At 38.2% G+C, this 17,974-nt stretch overlaps 3 protein-coding genes across 3 annotated transcripts; 1 reads left to right on the plus strand and 2 right to left on the minus strand.

The window, feature by feature from the left end:
- Positions 1–1,318: 1,318 nt before the first annotated feature.
- LOC119691516 (major latex allergen Hev b 5) lies at positions 1,319–5,749 on the minus strand. Its single transcript, XM_048627492.1, has 2 exons — positions 5,075–5,749; positions 1,319–1,387 (listed from the first exon to the last, which is right to left on the minus strand). The coding sequence occupies exons 1-2, from the start codon at positions 5,747–5,749 to the stop codon at positions 1,319–1,321; spliced, it is 744 nt and encodes a 247-aa protein (XP_048483449.1).
- LOC119691515 (extensin-like) lies at positions 5,743–6,935 on the minus strand. Its single transcript, XM_048627460.1, has 2 exons — positions 6,682–6,935; positions 5,743–6,545 (listed from the first exon to the last, which is right to left on the minus strand). The coding sequence occupies exon 2, from the start codon at positions 6,451–6,453 to the stop codon at positions 6,049–6,051; it is 405 nt and encodes a 134-aa protein (XP_048483417.1). The 5' UTR covers positions 6,454–6,545; positions 6,682–6,935; the 3' UTR covers positions 5,743–6,048.
- Positions 6,936–8,119: 1,184 nt separating this feature from the next.
- On the plus strand, positions 8,120–9,067 carry LOC125489907 (rho-associated protein kinase 2-like). Its single transcript, XM_048627493.1, has one exon. It carries the CDS (start codon positions 8,120–8,122, stop codon positions 9,065–9,067), a length of 948 nt encoding a protein of 315 aa, XP_048483450.1.
- The last annotated feature ends 8,907 nt before the right edge of the window (positions 9,068–17,974 follow it).

The raw sequence follows: 17,974 nt of genomic DNA on the forward strand, positions 1-17,974 counted from the left end.
AAAAATTGGCCGGCAACCTACTAAATTAAATTGATTAAATATTGAAAAAAAAAATGATTGAATCAAATATTGGAACGGTCAGTCCACTATTTTGATCAATCAACAATCTGTGCGAATTCCATCAAAATAATTATATTTTCAATATTTACAAAATGACGGTGCAACACGTAAAAAAAAACGAATATCTCACTTGGAGTTGGCACTCATCAGTTATTTTTATGTTATTCTACTGTACTCGGGTAGGATATCGGTAATATAAGTTTTGTTGCATTTTATTGCGTAAAATTTATACATTTTATACCCTATCATTAGTAACCGCGACTAAAGACGCTAGGATTCTATTATGAGTTATAGTGCCACAAACTTATCTGTTCCGGTGACAGCTCACGTAAATGTGTAATATTTCTTCATTCTATTAGATTTTAAGTTTGCCAGTAGTTGTAATTCGCTCTTGTGGTTTCAATAAACCCATCTAATCCATATCAATATATAATTCATTAGTAAATAATGAGATATGAATCAATTTAGTTCGCTCTCACCGGAACAGATAAGTTGGTCGCACTATACAACGAGTCACAATCACTCTGACATCCCGACATTGTTCTGTCAAATCAAAACACAGAATAGCTTTTAGATAAAAACGCGACCATCTGACGATCATGACCGAGTGTTGGCGAGTCCTTGGAGACCGCTCTTCTCACCTCGGGGGATAACTGTATGAATATTGTTTTGAATAGACAGGCGACCCTCGGGGATATGACACGGTATCTAATGGATTTTTAAGCAACCAAAATCATGTGATGTATTTTCCGATGGTTTTGTTTTAAGGGCCTGTGCCACAATCGGTGTCTAGATGAAAGTAATGTTTACTTATTATTTAGAAAAATACTTGGGATAGTGACAGTTTGATTTTTATCCATATATGTAGTGTGATTTGTCTACAATGTACGGTCAGCTACATAAGTCACTTGTGTACCTTGCAAACTAATCTTAACAAACCATCAATGTTTGAATAGGCAGTTTGCCAGTTTGAAAAAGTACAAAAGTGTATAGCTACTTATGCAGCTAACTGTATCTATGTAGGTACTACTGTGATTTTTACCTTGAACGGAATATTATCGGTCCCTTTATATTAAGTCTAAAATAATTACCGTTACCCTTACCGTTACCGGCACCCCTCTGGACTCATCAGCGCAGACAACCCAATGTAACAATTTCACGGAAATCCAAGGAAATCTCATCAATAAGTTTCCGCCAATAACTTGTTATTCTATGACACTCCCGATCACTCCGCGCCACAGTGAGGGTGGCACAGATGTTATGATATTGCTCCTGCCGCCGTCTGCGCGCCTAGTACTTCTTTAGGGGAGAAGCCCGACCCGATGGCCTAGTGGTGAGAGCGCTGACTCCCGTGTTTAATATCTCAGGTTCAATCAAGGCCGGGTATAGAGAAGTAGGTACCGAACATAATAATTATACTCAAACTATAATAGGCCGAGTCTATTTAGATTGAAGTTTTTTTTTCCAATAGCGTTCTTAATAGCAATCATATATACTTTAAAATATTATTTCAACTACTTTAGTCCAAAGAATTTTGTTAACTTTTGGAGTATTTAAACCAATAATTATTGTTAAACTTATACATTTGTATACCTCAAGCCATGTCAGTTGCTCTGTAATACATTGTTTTTTTTTAACCGACTAAGTTAAAAGAGGATTATTGTCTTTGTTAAAGAGATGAAGACTGGATTGCACACTGAACATGAAAATTAGTTTTTTTAAACTCTCGTTTGAAATAATCCACATGTCTCCACTTAATTTGAACTGTCCTTACTAGAATCGTATCGTGTATACCATGTAAAAACCTTTACAAGGGACAAGGGACATATTGTCATTATGTAGAAAAAACTGTATTTGTTTATTTGTGCATCTAGGAAGCTGTACTTGTAAGTACTGGCTAGAGAAAATAATGCAAATATTACCTACCTATCTATATATATTAATATCAATAAAAGCGCCCACTCACATATATACACCTCTAGTGTAAAACTAAGTTTTCATAACGTTGGATTTTATTCCATCTTCCTTATCACTCTCTGCGTTTGTCGGGTCTGAATGAATCTTGTATCCAGAAAATATTGAAAATATCTGTTTTAGCTTGGCCGGATTACTGCGTGAATAGAAGTTATTTATGAAGTATTACTAGTACTTAGTTAACTTATACTGTCATGAAAATCTGATCTTCGATTGACAAATATATTAATTTGCGGTATTCCTCCTATTTTTCATCAAAATCGATGAGACTATTAAAAGATAATTTAGGTATAATTTGTGTTCAATGCCAGCTTAAAGTGGAACTTTTTCATTGCTCGTGAGTGTATTACTTAGCTGATCCATATCAAACGATATCGACATAGGAGGAGGAGAATGCAATAAAATACCTCATTTCCATCGAGGGTACAAATCACGTACATTTACGGTTCCGGTGTCGTAAAATATTCATTTTGGCGTCAATAAAAATAGATTGGCAGATAAGAGTGCAATAAATGTAGGCTTGGTATCAAGGCTACTAAATCTTTCACAAATATTATCATAATAATATAGAGTCTAACTAGAAACCTATATAAAATTTCAGTGGCCGTGTTAGGTGAAATTTTTACTCCATCTATGTTTTCAGCCCAGTATTATATACTCAATTACTCATACATAAATATGTGTTACACGTTTTATACTTACAGATTTTTTTTAAGGTGTCTTTTCTTTGATTGCTGGTCAAAGTTCTGCCTGTTTCATCTTCAGCCAATAATCATCCACTGCTGGACATAGGCCTCTCCCAAGGAGCGCCTCAACACTCGGTCCTCGGCCTTCCTCATCCAGCCACTACCGGCTACCCGCCTAAGGTCGTCAGTCCAGCGGGCACGAGGGCATCCCACGCTGCGTTTGCCTGTTCGTGGTCTCCACTCGAGAACTCGTAGGTCTACCCCAACGGTTATCGGTTCTTCGGCAGATATGATCAGCCCACTGCAGATATGACCTGCCCACTGCCTGCCTGTTTAATATCTTCATATTATTATATCTACTTACTACTGTTTCTGTGTGGCAACATCTGCTCCAGCCAATTCGCCATAACCCCATGCTACCCTTTGAGGAATAATTAAATTTTAGTTCCATTGCTACATTTAACTTGTAACGAGCCGTTACCAAACCATCCACCGCACCTACCCACATACCGAAGCCACAAGAGCGCCCGCGAGTCGAGGTGGGGCACCACACAGGCGACTCCGGAGAATACAAGGGGCGCGGGGCGACCCGCCTATAAATAGCCACCGGACCGCCGCGCAGGAACCATTCGTCACCTCCTGCTCCGGCGAGTGATCAGTCCGTTCCCGAGATCCTTCCCCGCACCGGTATCTATTTAAGTATCTGTTCACGCACACTATTCTCACAACACCGTCCTCCCTACGCTGTGGGTCGCCTACTAGCGGATCGAGGTTCCCCGGAATACACGGACGCCTGGGTCGCCTAGTTTAAAGCGGCCGTGTACCGAACTATACAATCGCTGAACACACACCGGCCCTCAGCCACACTTATCAACACAGCTACACTCCACAAATCCTGGAACAAATCCACACGTACCACCGGTATTCGCCCGACCTCCTGTACCCCGTATTCCTTCCCTTTATTAAGATAGGAACATCCGCGTAGGCCCCTTCAGGGCCCGACCAATATAAATATCAATAACCGTGATAAGTATTTGTGCATTTGTGTAGTGTGTTAATATTAAGTACATAAGCTGTAAGTACCCTAGATATATAAGTTAACCTGGTTGTAAATAAAGCGGGTCCAGTGCCGCCTGAATTGTGTTACACTAATTAATCGGCATTATTAATTCTCACCCCGTACACCTACCGAGGTTATTTCCCTCCAGGGGCCTCAGGATCAAGATTAGGATAGTTAGGACCGCTTCACGGTCATTGTAGATCCCCCAGGCGACCAGGCACTCCTTCAGAGGCCGGCGTCAAGCTGAGCTAGTCTAAGACCGCTTCCCGGTACAGATTAATTGAGAGTTATTAGGTAGGTACCAACCCTAAGCACGAGGAAAGTTAGTCATAAGGGTAAGTATCACATTACAATATAGCACCCAACCCCTACTCTCGGGGGAGGCCAGGCAGGTCGATTCGCCCAGGGGTCGCTCCCCGGTGATCCAGACCAGCTCCTGCTGAGCTGCTACATTACAAACTTGTTACTTACCGTAATTTCGACAGACGTTCTCAAGTTATTATTGTATTTATTGTTACTATGGGATAGGGATCATCCATACGGACTCAAAGTGAAATGTAGGTACCTACATATTTTTATATTATTGATTTAATTGTCTTTTAAGTAAGATCTTTACAGCAAACTCCCGAAATAGAGGCTTTAATATTGGCTTTTTAGCACTTTAGCACTGAGACATTTTACTGCATAAAAATAATATTTTTCCAATATCCGGGAAAAAAGTCTGAAACCAGGAAGAAAACGTGAGTAAATACAAAAATAGTTCCATTTCAGTTTACAGGAAATTACTTTAGCTGTCGTAGGAATGATTTGTGCTCGCCACCTCGGTAACTTAGTAAGGTGTCTACAGATGCACAGTTGGACTCTATACAAATATATGAAATATAAATACACTAGCTGTCCCCGCGCGCTTCGCTTCGCCTTAAAAAGTGTTTCCGTGGGAATTCCGGGATAAAAAGTAGCCTATGTTCTTTCGTAAGGTCTAGACCGTATGTATACAAAATTTCATTCAAATCCGCTCAGTAGTTTTGGCGTGAAAGAGTAACAGACAGACAGACACAGTTACTTTCGCATTTATAATATTAGTTAGGATGACCAATAGCAATTGAAAGCCTTATTATGAAATAAAAAACTTCAGTACTATTTTAACCCTTTAACCAGCAGAAGGATCCAAGTGTAGCAGAAAAATGAAACTTTGGGTATGGGTTATATATGTAAAGCTTTATTAAAATTCGAAAAAAAAATTAAAAAATATATATATTTTATATGAAAAAAACATGGTGGCAATATAATGTACACTGCCGGTTTGAACTTTGGTGGAGTTTTGTATTTTCTTTGTTTCTTTTGGATAGTGATCTGCAATGAGTGGAGTGAGGCGGAGTGGGGTCTTGTCGGATGATGCTGTTGCCCATGAGTTGGGGGACGCGTTTGGTGTTCCGGATGGTGCGGTTTCTGGGGATGGTTTGGGGGAGTCGTATTCGGAACGGGTTTCTGCCCGGGGTGGTTTGGTGAGGGTGCTTGCAGGTGGTGGCGTTCTGCTTGGTTCGGCGGCGCTGTCGTCTCCGTCCTCATCGGCTTGTCGGTCTCCTTCACTTGCTGGACTTCCGGGCGCTTCGGGATAGGCACCGGAGGCTCTGTGTCGAGGTCTTTCGGCTGCAGGACCTCGGGGTGCTTCGGTGTCTGCACTGGTGTCTGCCCGGCGTCGGGGCCGCTCGGCTGCGGGAGTGCCGGGTGGCGCGGAGCCGGTTGCATCCTCTAGCATGCCGGATGGGTTGGATGGGGGTGAGCTTTTGGATTTCTCGTCTTCGGATTCGGGTGAGGATGGGACTGGTTGGGGGGAGCAGGAGTGGACCCGAGGGCCGGATCTCGGCTGCTTTGGTGCTCCGAGGGTTCGGTCTTCGGAGCGGCTTCCGGGCGGAGCGGGGCCTCTGACCTGCTTTTCTTTGTTCTTTGGTGACGACGTGCTGGACATTGTTGTGGACCAAACTAATTTATACGCTGTACAAGTAGGATCGAGAAATTATACACCAACCACTAAAGAAGAAATCATGGCTTGGTATAAATTGGTTTGGTCCACAGTGGTGTTTGGTGCGTCATCGCTGAAGAGTGGAGAGGGGTGGGTCGGAGGTTTCGTTCTGTTTGGAGGCTGTTTTAGGGATTGAACTTTCGGAGTGTCAGGGTGGCTGATCTGGTTTCTGGGTCCATTCTTGTTTTTTCCAGTCGGTCTCATCTTCGTCCGAGTCTGGGTCTGGGGACGGGGGGTCCGGGGGTTCATTTTCGTCTGGCCTGTCTGGTGTGATGGGGGATGCGGTTGGTTCTGCGTTGCTTGGTGCTCTTGCAGCTGGGCGGCTTTGATGTTGGTGCAAATGTTGAGGCACTTTGGGGTCTTGTGGCTGGGGGACTTCGGTGTGGAGTCTCTGGTGTTGGTCTTGAGGTGCTTGGGGGTCTGGTGGGTGGGGGAGATTGGCAGGCTGGTGGGGGTGGGGACGGTGGTGCCGTCGAGCTGGGTGGAGCGTCGTCGCCTGTGGGTGCCCTCACCGAATCGTTTTGGGTGGAAGCTTGTTCTGGGTCCGGTTCTTCCGGGTCATCTTCGGAAGTCGTGCCATCTGGAGTGCCGGGCATGTCTTCCGGCTCATGGGCGGTGGCATCATCTGGTGGGACTTTGTTCCGCTTCATTGTGGATCGTTGTCTGGAGGAAGCAGGGAGGGAGCGGAGCTTTGCCGGGGTTTGGACTGGCGGTGTACATTATATTGCCACCATGTAGGTACCTACAAGAGTTGATACTGGCATATATATGGCCACCACAAAAAAATGGAAATTCGAATAAAAAATGTCGATTTTTTTTATAAATAGTGATCATATCGTCTTCTATACTACATGTTTATATAAAAAAAGGTTACTCACATTTTTATCTGCAGGATTGATGAGATATTTTTAAATAAACTTTGTACTTTTGAAATGAGGCAATTTTTTTTCAAGTGACATTTTTTTTTTTAATGTTGGCACTACTAATTGATTTGATTGAAGAAAAAAAATACTGATGTGCATTCAGCTATGTATTAGTGACGTTTCCAGTAGCAAGATCGAATAAACTTTTAGAATTCTCAGGCCTATAAGATGGTGGCACGTATATTGCCATCATCAGTTAAAGGGTTAAGATAGGAAAAAAAACAGTATGTAATTATAGTACTTTAGTATCAAACGACATGTTCCATCCAGTACGTTTGTGGTTACTATACTTACTCTTAATTGAAGGTAAACAAACGTACAGAACATTAACTAGTGGACTCGACTAATATTATTAAAGTACGTACTAAAGTGCATTTACGGGCGACCTAATATACTTACTAAGAGTTTGGTATTCCTTAGTTATGTACATTTTAAAATTATCTAAGTAGCATATTTTTGTGGTTTTACTATCGAAACATAATAATAAATTAATTTATAAAGGTACCTACTTAATTATAAATAGGTAGGTTTATTTTAATTTGTATATACCTACCTACTCATAAACCATCTTACCTGATTTATTAAATAGGTACTTACTCAACAATATATCCTCGTGGATTAAAAACCATCTATTTCACAACCTCGCTATTCATTTTGTTATGCAACCCCTTTTTCTATTGTTCAACATTATCCTTTTCTTAATGCTGTTCTTTTTAAATATAACAAGACACGATTTATTTAAGTGGGGAGAAAAACGCAAGGCTTGTACGCGCTTTTAGGGATATCCCTTTGTAATCTGAGAAGGGGGTGCTAACGATAGCAAAATTAAGAATCGTCATTTCATGACACAGCAGAATAACAAGAAAACATCCAAGATTTTGTTTGGTTGACTGGTTGTTGCCCGCGAGATATTTATTTTTATGGCTTTGACTTCAAATATTTATATATAATAGTTAGCTACCTTTTCATAATATGTTTTGCATAAACTTGATTCTATTAGTACTTACATGGATGTAGCTATCTACATCCATGTAAGCCTCTTTCGCCCAAACTCTGAATAGAAGCAGACGCGTTGTACTTTTCTCCAATTTATTTTCGAAAAATATTAACTAGTTATTAAATTAGTGCAGTTTATAATAATCCTTATCTATTCACATTCAAAGTTACTTTTCTAACGGCAAAAAATCACCATCGACGCGCGCGAGCCGGCTACCGCTTCTGTTAGCGGCCCCCCGCACCCCCTCGGGTAAACGAGACGGGCTACTGTAATTGCCATCCCGCTCCTGCGCCACCGCAACAACTGGTTTGGAACCAGTACAAGCCAAACGACATCAACTACGAGCTTCGCTGTTGTGCTACGAGACCTCTACGCGCTTGTACCGAAGCAAACAGAATGTTTACACAACGGTCACCTCTACCCTCGGACAGTGCAAAAAAGGATACGCCAAAGTTAAAACCAGAATCTTCCAAAAATAGCTGTCCTGGAGCTGCTAATAAGGAAATACATAGATCTTTATCGGATCCGGACTTGTCGCCCCTATCTGTGCGTTCAAAAAAAAGAACAAGAGATGACTTACTCAGCTCTGACTTATCTGACTTCAAGGAAGAAATGAAATCTATGATAACGTCGCTACTTACTGCGCAAGAACGAGAGATGAAAAAAATTGGCACTTCGTTAAAAGAAATACAAAGTACGAATCAGAGTATCGAAGCAGCCGTTTCTTTCCTCTCAGCCCAAAATGAGGAGTACAAAAAAAAGATTGAGACGTTGGAGAAGAATGCCATGGAGGACAAAAAATATATCACAGTTTTAGAGGATAAAATTGAAGATTTGCAAATTACAAGCCGAAAATCCAACTTTGAACTAAAAAATGTGCCTAAGGAAAATAGCGAGTCCAAAGAAAACCTCGTCTCGATGGTGTTAAAGTTATCTGAAACTATAGGATGTCAAGTAAACAAAGAGGAAATAAAGGACATCTACCGAGTGCGCAGTAAGAAAGAAGGAACACGTAGCATGCCAATTGTAGTAGAAACCTCCTCGACTATCCTCAAGACCGAGTTTCTCAAATGCTGTAAGACCTACAATATGAACCATAAAAATAAATTAACAGCTAAACACCTTGGATTTCGAACGAACGTTGACACACCGATATACGTATCTGAGCAGTTAACAGCAAAAGGATCACGACTACACTTCCTAGCCCGTGACCTGCAGAAGACCAAAAGGTACAAATACTGCTGGACCGCATACGGTAAAGTCTACCTGAAGAAACATGACCACTCGCCTGTCATCACGGTTAGAAGCGAATCGCAGGTACAGCAACTTATTAATGAAGACTGACTAACCTTGATACCGTTAACGTTGGTAATTTTATTGATAAACATTAACTATGTACTTTCAATTTTTGTATTTTGGCTAACTTATATTTATTATAAATGTGTAGATATATACTTAGAAGAAAAACCAATGCAACTTATGTACAAAATCCTTGCATATAAATCTAAGTGTTCGCTCTATTGCCTATTGTCACTCGTAAATCACATTATAACATACATAAATGATTCAACACTATTCTTATTAAATATATTACATGTACTTATTGAACTCACAAATATCTTTCACTATTATACAGTATACACTTCAAAATGCCACATCAAACCACACAAAACAAACATGCCATACTACCTCAATAATTTTTCAGCTAATTGCTTGCAACTACAACTGTTCACAGCTGACATAACCGGTGATAAGGTGGTAAACCTATACCCCTGCTACTCGCTAGCTACCTTTACCCAAACGGATAATATCCTCTGTGTTTACGTACATACTCCGAGCAAACGGGACTTGCAGGTTAGTCACCTATGTGTACCTTTATTGACTATACTAATTTTAATGTTTCTCTAATTTGCCACTAAGTGCATATCTTAAACTTTAAATGGAAGAGATTCAAACCTTAAAGGAATTAGACAAAATAGAAATAGCAACGTCGATCGAATGCGATTATTCGGATCTGTCAACCCACTTAACTATAAATAAAAAAGACTTAACTATAATATCACAAAATATATGTAGTATCTATTGCAACTTTGACGACTTCATTGTAACTTTATCTAGCTTTGATTTCGAGATAGACATAATAATCCTAACGGAATGCCGTCTTGACATCAATAAACCGATCCCTCAGATAAGCGGATACCACTCATTCTGCACAACTTATCATATGAACCAGAATGATGGTGTTGTTGTTTTTATTAAGAATACTCTCAATCCTAAGATCAAAGAAATTAAATTTACCCACGCGTCTTGTATTCAGGTCGACGTGCTAAACAACTCAATTCTATGCATCTATAGGTCTCCGTCTATACCTAATGCGGAAAGTTTTATAAACTCCCTGACTACATGCATAAATAACCTAAGTACGGAAAAAAACATCATCATTGCGGGAGATATAAATATAAATATTCGTCCTAAGGAAACAGAGACATCATATGAATATAAAAATAGAATTAGTTACCTAAACATACTATCTGACTATGGAATATTCGCTGGCCATACATTGCCTACTAGGAAGAAAACATGTTTGGACCATTTTATGCTAAAAATCAATCCAAAAAAAGTTTCAGCTTTCATCGCCATCATACCTACAACCATAACAGACCATTTTACAACGTTTCTTTCCTTATCTAAATTAAAAACTAAACACAACACACCCAAAATTCACACTACAACTAACTATGAAAACGCTTTCAAACATTTGCAATCACTTAGCTTATCAGACCTACTTTTTAGTGACGACCTTGATTTTGTTATTGAAAGCCTTATAAATAAGATCACCATATCTCTTGAAGCTAACACTATAACCAAAGCGATACCTAAAAGCAAACGAATTATAAAGCCGTGGATTACCGCAGGTATACTGCGTTGCATAAGAAATCGAAACAGACTACAAAACCAGCATAAAAAAGATCCAAACAATGATGTACTAAAAATAACATATTGTCGCTATAGAAATTACTGTAATAATTTAATTAAGAAACTTAAAAGAAAATATGATAGAGATACACTTGCAAAATCAGTAAAAAATAATCGACTATTATGGAAAAATATTAAGAATATCACATATTTAAATAAACAAAGAAATCAAAATCACGATTTAATCGCTTTAAAGCCCAACCCTCTCTCAGCAGCTAACTTAGTCAATGATCACTTTGCGACCATTGGTAGGGAGCTTGCAAATAATATACAGCCTAGCAACAATGAAACACCCATTATATCATGTATCGATGAAGTCCCATCTTTGCCTAATTCTTTCGTACTATTGGAGTGTGATTGCTCTGAAGTTGACAACATCTTAACAAATCTTAAAACAGATAGTGCTCCTGGTTGGGATAACATACCAATACGATTCTTAAAAATTGCAAGATCTGAAGTTGTTCCCATACTAAATCATCTGGCGAATCTATGCTTTAAAAAAGGTATATTCCCAGATGCACTTAAAGCTTCCATCATTACTCCTATATACAAAAGTGGTGACAGAGATGACATTGGCAACTATAGGCCGATATCAGTGTTACCAGCTATTTCGAAAGTAATGGAAAAATTAATTAACAGTAGATTACAGAACTACCTAACAAAATACGACATAATATCTTCTTCTCAATTCGGTTTTCGGAAATCAAAGTCAACTGAAGATGCTGTTACTGCTTTGACCACTTTAATCACCGAACAACTAGACAAGAGAAACAAATGCTTAGGAGTATTCCTCGACCTGAAAAAAGCATTCGATACTGTCTCAATCCCCATACTAATACATAAGTTGGAACGCATCGGAATAAGAGGTACACCACTATCACTTTTTAAAAGTTATCTTTCCAACAGGAAGCAAAAAGTAAAACTGGATAATTATGTAAGTGACGAAGCTGAAGTGACTTTTGGCGTCCCGCAAGGTAGTGTTCTCGGGCCTACCTTGTTTTTAATCTACATAAATGACCTGTGTAATATAAACATCCGAAATGTAAAAATTATATCCTACGCTGATGACACAGCTCTTATATTCACAGGAACTTCATGGGAATCTATTAAAACTCAAGCTGAACTAGGGCTGTCTCGGGTGGCCGGGTGGCTGAATCGCAATCTCCTTACATTAAACACTGCAAAAACTCACTATATTTGCTTCAGTATTACCAATCGAACCCAACCAAAACAGGATTTCGAACTAAAAATCCACTCGGAACACTGTAACCTACAGGGTGGCATTAATTGTAATTGTAATTTTAATTGTAATTGTCCAAAAATCAATAAAGTCACTCAATTAAAATACCTAGGCGTTATTCTGGATCAACGACTGTCCTGGTACCCACATTTAGAGCAGGTTGCTGGCAGAGTGAGAAAGCTTATATGGATTTTCAGGACACTAAGACATACTGTACCGAATAGTTTTATAGAAAATAAATACCACTCAAAAAACCTACTTAGCGAGATATATATAGCTCTGGTACAGTCTGTCTTGATGTACTGTATTCCAATATGGGGAGGCGCTGCAAAAACACGTTTCATAGAATTAGAACGAGCCCAGCGTGCCCTCTTAAAAGTTATGTATTTTAAGAAGAAGCGTTTCCCGACTACTGATCTTTACAAAATTGATAATCTACTCTCAGTTAGAAAATTGTATATCCTCTTAATTACGCTAAATCAGCACAAAAAATTACAATATGACAGCGCCATTTATAGTAAAAGAGTCACTTTCAGAGTGACCACGATTCCACAGACTAAATCTAAATTTGCAAGCATACAATATAGCTATCGATCAGCTTTCCTTTATAATATGATAAATAAAAACATTGGCATTTACAATAAAAACTTCTATGACTGTAAAAAACATATTATAAAATGGTTGAATCAACTGAATTATGATGAAACCGAGGCAATTTTGTTGTGCTCACAATAATCATACACATATAAAGTAATAAGTACCTAGTAATGCCCATTCTTAAGTACTTACCAACTAAAATGTTACACTCTCTCAAACACACACACATACGCACACACACACACACACACACACACACACACACATACACACACACACACACACACACACACACACACACACACACACACACACACACACACACACACACACACACATACACATTTATGTACATACATACTTATATATATATACACAAACACGAAACTATATAGACTTGCACACTTTGTACACACAGAAAATTTCCCTTTTGTTATTTTTGTTATTTATGTACCTATCATTAAATAACCTGCACGCCTTTTAGAATTTTGTTTTTAGTATTTAATTGTTAGTAAATTCATAGCAAAATTGTTAATGTGATAAAACTAGAACTTGTATATGCGTACAAAATAAGTATCTATAGGAAGAGCGGGGTCTCCTGGCACAGGTGTTTGTAATACTTAAAAGGAGGCTTCAGCAACTAGCATTTTAAGCATATCTTTGGTTAACGTAAATAAACAATTTTTGAATTTTTGAATATAAGTATATTTGTACTCATGGAAATCCTATGATTTCCATGAGTACAAATATACTTATATCTTTGGACTTTTTCTAACAACTGGACCATTTTTACGTAACGGCCATCGTTAAATAAAGTACCTACTTACCTCCATGAAAAATTACTGCCTCACCTCCTAAAATATTAAATTTAAAGAGCGGCTTTAATGGCTGTAAAAATTTAAGGGAAAATATCCTAGTATTTACATATTTAATGTTATGTTCTGCAATTTATTCCAGTGGAGTACGAAACAAATGGGTACACTACATAAATCCGAATTACTTTTTCACGAATATGAAAATAACGATTTTTAAAATTACGAATTTCATAGTTCCGAATAATTCACAATCCCGAATTTCAAGTTTCCGAATAACGAAAATCACGAATAGTCAATAAACGAAATTTCAAACAACATATTTATTAAAATCACGAAAGTCAATTTTCCGAATATTATTATTTCGATGTTTTAAAAGTACGACCTTTTATTATAACGAATTGTTAAAATTACGAATCCCGAAGTTTTAATATTCCGAAAATACAAATTCCCGAATGTATCTTAGTTAACAAGAAATAGTTATTAAGAATAGTGTGTTTATCAGGGTGTCCACTATCTGGAAAGTCAGGGAAAGTCAGGGAAAAGTCAGGGAAGCTCTAGGTGGTCAGGGAAAATCAGTGAAATTGATGGGCCACCTGGAAAGTCAGGGAAAAATTACCTTTTCTATCATATTTTTTAGTACTTTCCCTTACTAGTATTACTTATTTTTTACGTGAAATACATAAGTCATGAAATAAAATCTCGTTTAGTTTTGGAATATTTTTGAGTGATGCTAACTATTATATAATAATTATACGAGTGTGTGTTGTGTGTTTTTTTTTGAAAAAAAATTGTAGGAATTCCAAAAGATTAGATAGATCCAAAACTCAGCTGGTAAAGTTATGGCTCGTATATACAGATTGATGCAAAAGAGGGTGACTCATCTCACCAATCAAAACAAATTTAGTTTAAAGACTTTTAGAAGTTTGTGATAAAAAATAACGTTTTGTTGGTGCAGACGCGCTGCAGCCGCGCTCATTAACTGACTTTGAAAAAAGGAGGAGATTGGTCACGTGACTCTGGCCCAGTACGCCGTGTTAGTCACACACGGCAAAGAGCCATTCAACCAAAATTGAATTGAAAAAGGAGGAGGTCTTCAATTTTTTTTTACTAATTTAGCAGAGAGCCATACAAAAAAAATTGTTCTGTTTCAATTTCTATTTCAGTTTCAATTTCTACTTCGATGGTAATCAGTCTAATTTTGGTCAGACCATTAAACTAGGCAGTATAGCAACTTGCTGCAAGGCGGATGCATATTTTTTGCGGAAATTTTCAATATTCGCACAAAAAAGTTGTTTAGAATGACCTAAGGCCTAAGGCTTAAGAGGAAACCTCGAGAAATAGGTATTTAGTAAAACATTTGCTATCGTTTGTGTACTCATGCCCCAGGGCCCGGGTGCTAAGTATAGAGATAAATGCAGCTCGTGACTGACATAGGTACTTTCCTTGATAAAATTTCGGGAGAAATCGTTATTCACCAAGTAAATATTAACAAATCTTTTTGATTTTGATGTCAATCGCTTCAGAATAATATATTCTAGAGTTGTAGGTTTCGCTTTAAAAAAAACATTGTTTTTGTTTAACGGCGCAGTTTTGATACCAAAAATTGCGTTGCTTGAGGTGCCTATAAGTTTAATCTATAGCAAATTTAGAGAAAAAAAAACTATAAGCCCCTGTTCCACAATGTCTGGTTAGTCGCTACCTGTCGGATAAAATACATGCTGTCACTGTCTAAAAAATAATAACAAAGAGTGACAGCATGTATTTTATCCGTCAGGTAGCCACTAACCAGACATTGTGAAACAGACCCTTAACCTAGTAATTTATTCACACACACTCACGCCTTGTACTAATGTACTCCCTTGCGGGGTAGGGAGAGGTGCATTGCTGCACCCACTTTTCGCCAGATTGTTATGTTAGTCCCAATGTAATAGGGGGCGGGCATATCTGTGTTTAAACAAACATCTGCCCCAGCCGGGAATCGAACCCGGGACCTTCGGCTCAGTAGTCAGGGTCACTAACCACTACGCCATTCGGTCGTCTTAGTAATTTATTGTGTCTTAAATATCCTAAAAAATCCTGGAGATTCGATAATATTTAAAAGTTGAAGAACGTTAGTGTGTGTTAAGTGCTATACTTCCCTCTTAATATACCATTTTTGCCGACCCTGTATATTATTCGCACAAAAAAGTTGTTTAGAATGACCTAAGGCCTAAGGCTTAAGAGGAAACCTCGAGAAATAGGTATTTAGTAAAACATTTGCTATCGTTTGTGTACTCATGCCCCAGGGCCCGGGTGCTAAGTATAGAGATAAATGCAGCTCGTGACTGACATAGGTACTTTCCTTGATAAAATTTCGGGAGAAATCGTTATTCACCAAGTAAATATTAACAAATCTTTTTGATTTTGATGTCAATCGCTTCAGAATAATATATTCTAGAGTTGTAGGTTTCGCTTTAAAAAAAACATTGTTTTTGTTTAACGGCGCAGTTTTGATACCAAAAATTGCGTTGCTTGAGGTGCCTATAAGTTTAATCTATAGCAAATTTAGAGAAAAAAAAAACTATAAGCCCCTGTTCCACAATGTCTGGTTAGTCGCTACCTGTCGGATAAAATACATGCTGTCACTGTCTAAAAAATAATAACAAAGAGTGACAGCATGTATTTTATCCGTCAGGTAGCCACTAACCAGACATTGTGAAACAGACCCTTAACCTAGTAATTTATTCACACACACTCACGCCTTGTACTAATGTACTCCCTTGCGGGGTAGGGAGAGGTGCATTGCTGCACCCACTTTTCGCCAGATTGTTATGTTAGTCCCAATGTAATAGGGGGCGGGCATATCTGTGTTTAAACAAACATCTGCCCCAGCCGGGAATCGAACCCGGGACCTTCGGCTCAGTAGTCAGGGTCACTAACCACTACGCCATTCGGTCGTCTTAGTAATTTATTGTGTCTTAAATATCCTAAAAAATCCTGGAGATTCGATAATATTTAAAAGTTGAAGAACGTTAGTGTGTGTTAAGTGCTATACTTCCCTCTTAATATACCATTTTTGCCGACCCTGTATACATATTTTACGCAATCGAGTTTTGGTAAGTGTCAAACCAATGAACGCAAAACTTTAAAATCAAGATTTTGTCTTCAAATTACTTAAATTAGGTTTATATTTTGATCTTTGGTCAGGGAAATTTTCTGAAACGGTCAGGGAAAGTCAGGGAAAAGTCAGGGAATTTTTTGGAGCATTCTGAGTGGATACCCTGGTTTATTAACAGCATAATCCGTATACAATTTAACAATATTTTTTAAGCTATATTATGTGAAACGCTCCGCTCCGCTTCGCTGCGCTCCGCTTTGTTTTTCGATATCTATGTGCACCTAACAAGCTCCTCCTCGCTTTGCTCGTCGTCGCACCTATCTTTAGATTTAGGTCCTAAGGTTTTTAAGGTTAATCACCGTAAAAAACCGCACAATTTCATTGCTTTGTTGTGTTACTTAACAACAAAATACTACAAATAGTTTTCTATTTACAATATTTTTACTCTATATTTGAAACGCTCCGCTCCGCTTCGCTGCGCTCCGCTTTGTTTTTCAATATCTATGTGCACCTAACACGCTCCTCCTCGCTTTGCTCAAAAAAAAAAAAAAAAAATTTAAAATTTGAACTGTTTATTTCATAAAAAAAGTTAATTGGATAAATTAGTAATTCCCGGGTTTAATCTTTACATATTTGAGATTTTTATCCCTGGGAAGGTTGCCTCTCATTTACATAACTATGTGGTTATAATTAAGTGCCTTATCAATACAAACATAGTACAATTATCATTCTGGATGTGAATTATCTGCACGTACATCCCCTTCTTTCTTATATCTGTCATATATATAGTAACGTTTAAGTAAACTTCGAACTTGCTTTGGATTTGCATCTCTTACATTATTTATTAAAGTTTTTGGTAGTGAGTTTAATATATGGGGTAGGCTGTACGTCCAAATTCTTCTTCCGTATTCGTCGCTCGTCGTCGCACCTATCTTTAGGTTTAGGTCCTAAGGTTTTTAAGGTTAAACACCATAAAATTCCGAGCAATTGTTTTGCTCTATATTTGAAACGCTCCGCTCCGCTTCGCTGCGCTCCGCTTTGTTTTTCGATATCTATGTGCACCTAACACGCTCCTCCTCGCTTTGCTCGTCGTCGCACCTATCTTTAGGTTTTGGGTCTAAGGTTTTTAAGACGTTTACGGTTTTTTTGTCAAAATCACGAATTATCACATTTTCGATCGGGATTTGAATTTTTCGTGATTATAATAAATCGGTATTTTATTTTTCGTATGCTTGAGTAATCGTATTTTTTAACGTTCGTGTATTTGACAATCGTAATAACAAATCTTCGTGATTATAATATTCGAAATTATAATTTACGTGATTTTTAGAATTCGGCATTTAAAAAAATCGGTATTACAATATTTCGTAAATTACATATTCGGTGTTTTCAAATTCGGAAAAAAGTTTTTCGGAATATTTGGGTGTTCCCGAAACAAATTTTATTAGTTTGCTAATAACCCGCTACTTTAACTACACTAATTTCTGAACGTAATAAAGTACATTCCGCTCTTGGAGACCGCGACG

The sequence above is a fragment of the Plutella xylostella genome, chromosome 18 (genome assembly GCF_932276165.1).
Source record: "Plutella xylostella chromosome 18, ilPluXylo3.1, whole genome shotgun sequence".
Taxonomy (NCBI): domain Eukaryota; kingdom Metazoa; phylum Arthropoda; class Insecta; order Lepidoptera; family Plutellidae; genus Plutella; species Plutella xylostella.

Excerpts from the sequence above, each read along its gene's own strand:
- LOC119691516 (XM_048627492.1), bottom strand. The coding sequence starts at position 5,749 with ATGTCCAGCACGTCGTCACCAAAGAACAAAGAAAAGCAGGTCAGAGGC. Across the intron at positions 1,388-5,074 it reads CCAAAGTTCAAACCGGCAGT|GCCATCGGGTCGGGCTTCTC; the intron begins GTACATTATATT and ends TCTCACCACTAG.
- LOC119691515 (XM_048627460.1), bottom strand. The coding sequence starts at position 6,453 with ATGAAGCGGAACAAAGTCCCACCAGATGATGCCACCGCCCATGAGCCG.
- LOC125489907 (XM_048627493.1), top strand. The coding sequence starts at position 8,120 with ATGTTTACACAACGGTCACCTCTACCCTCGGACAGTGCAAAAAAGGAT.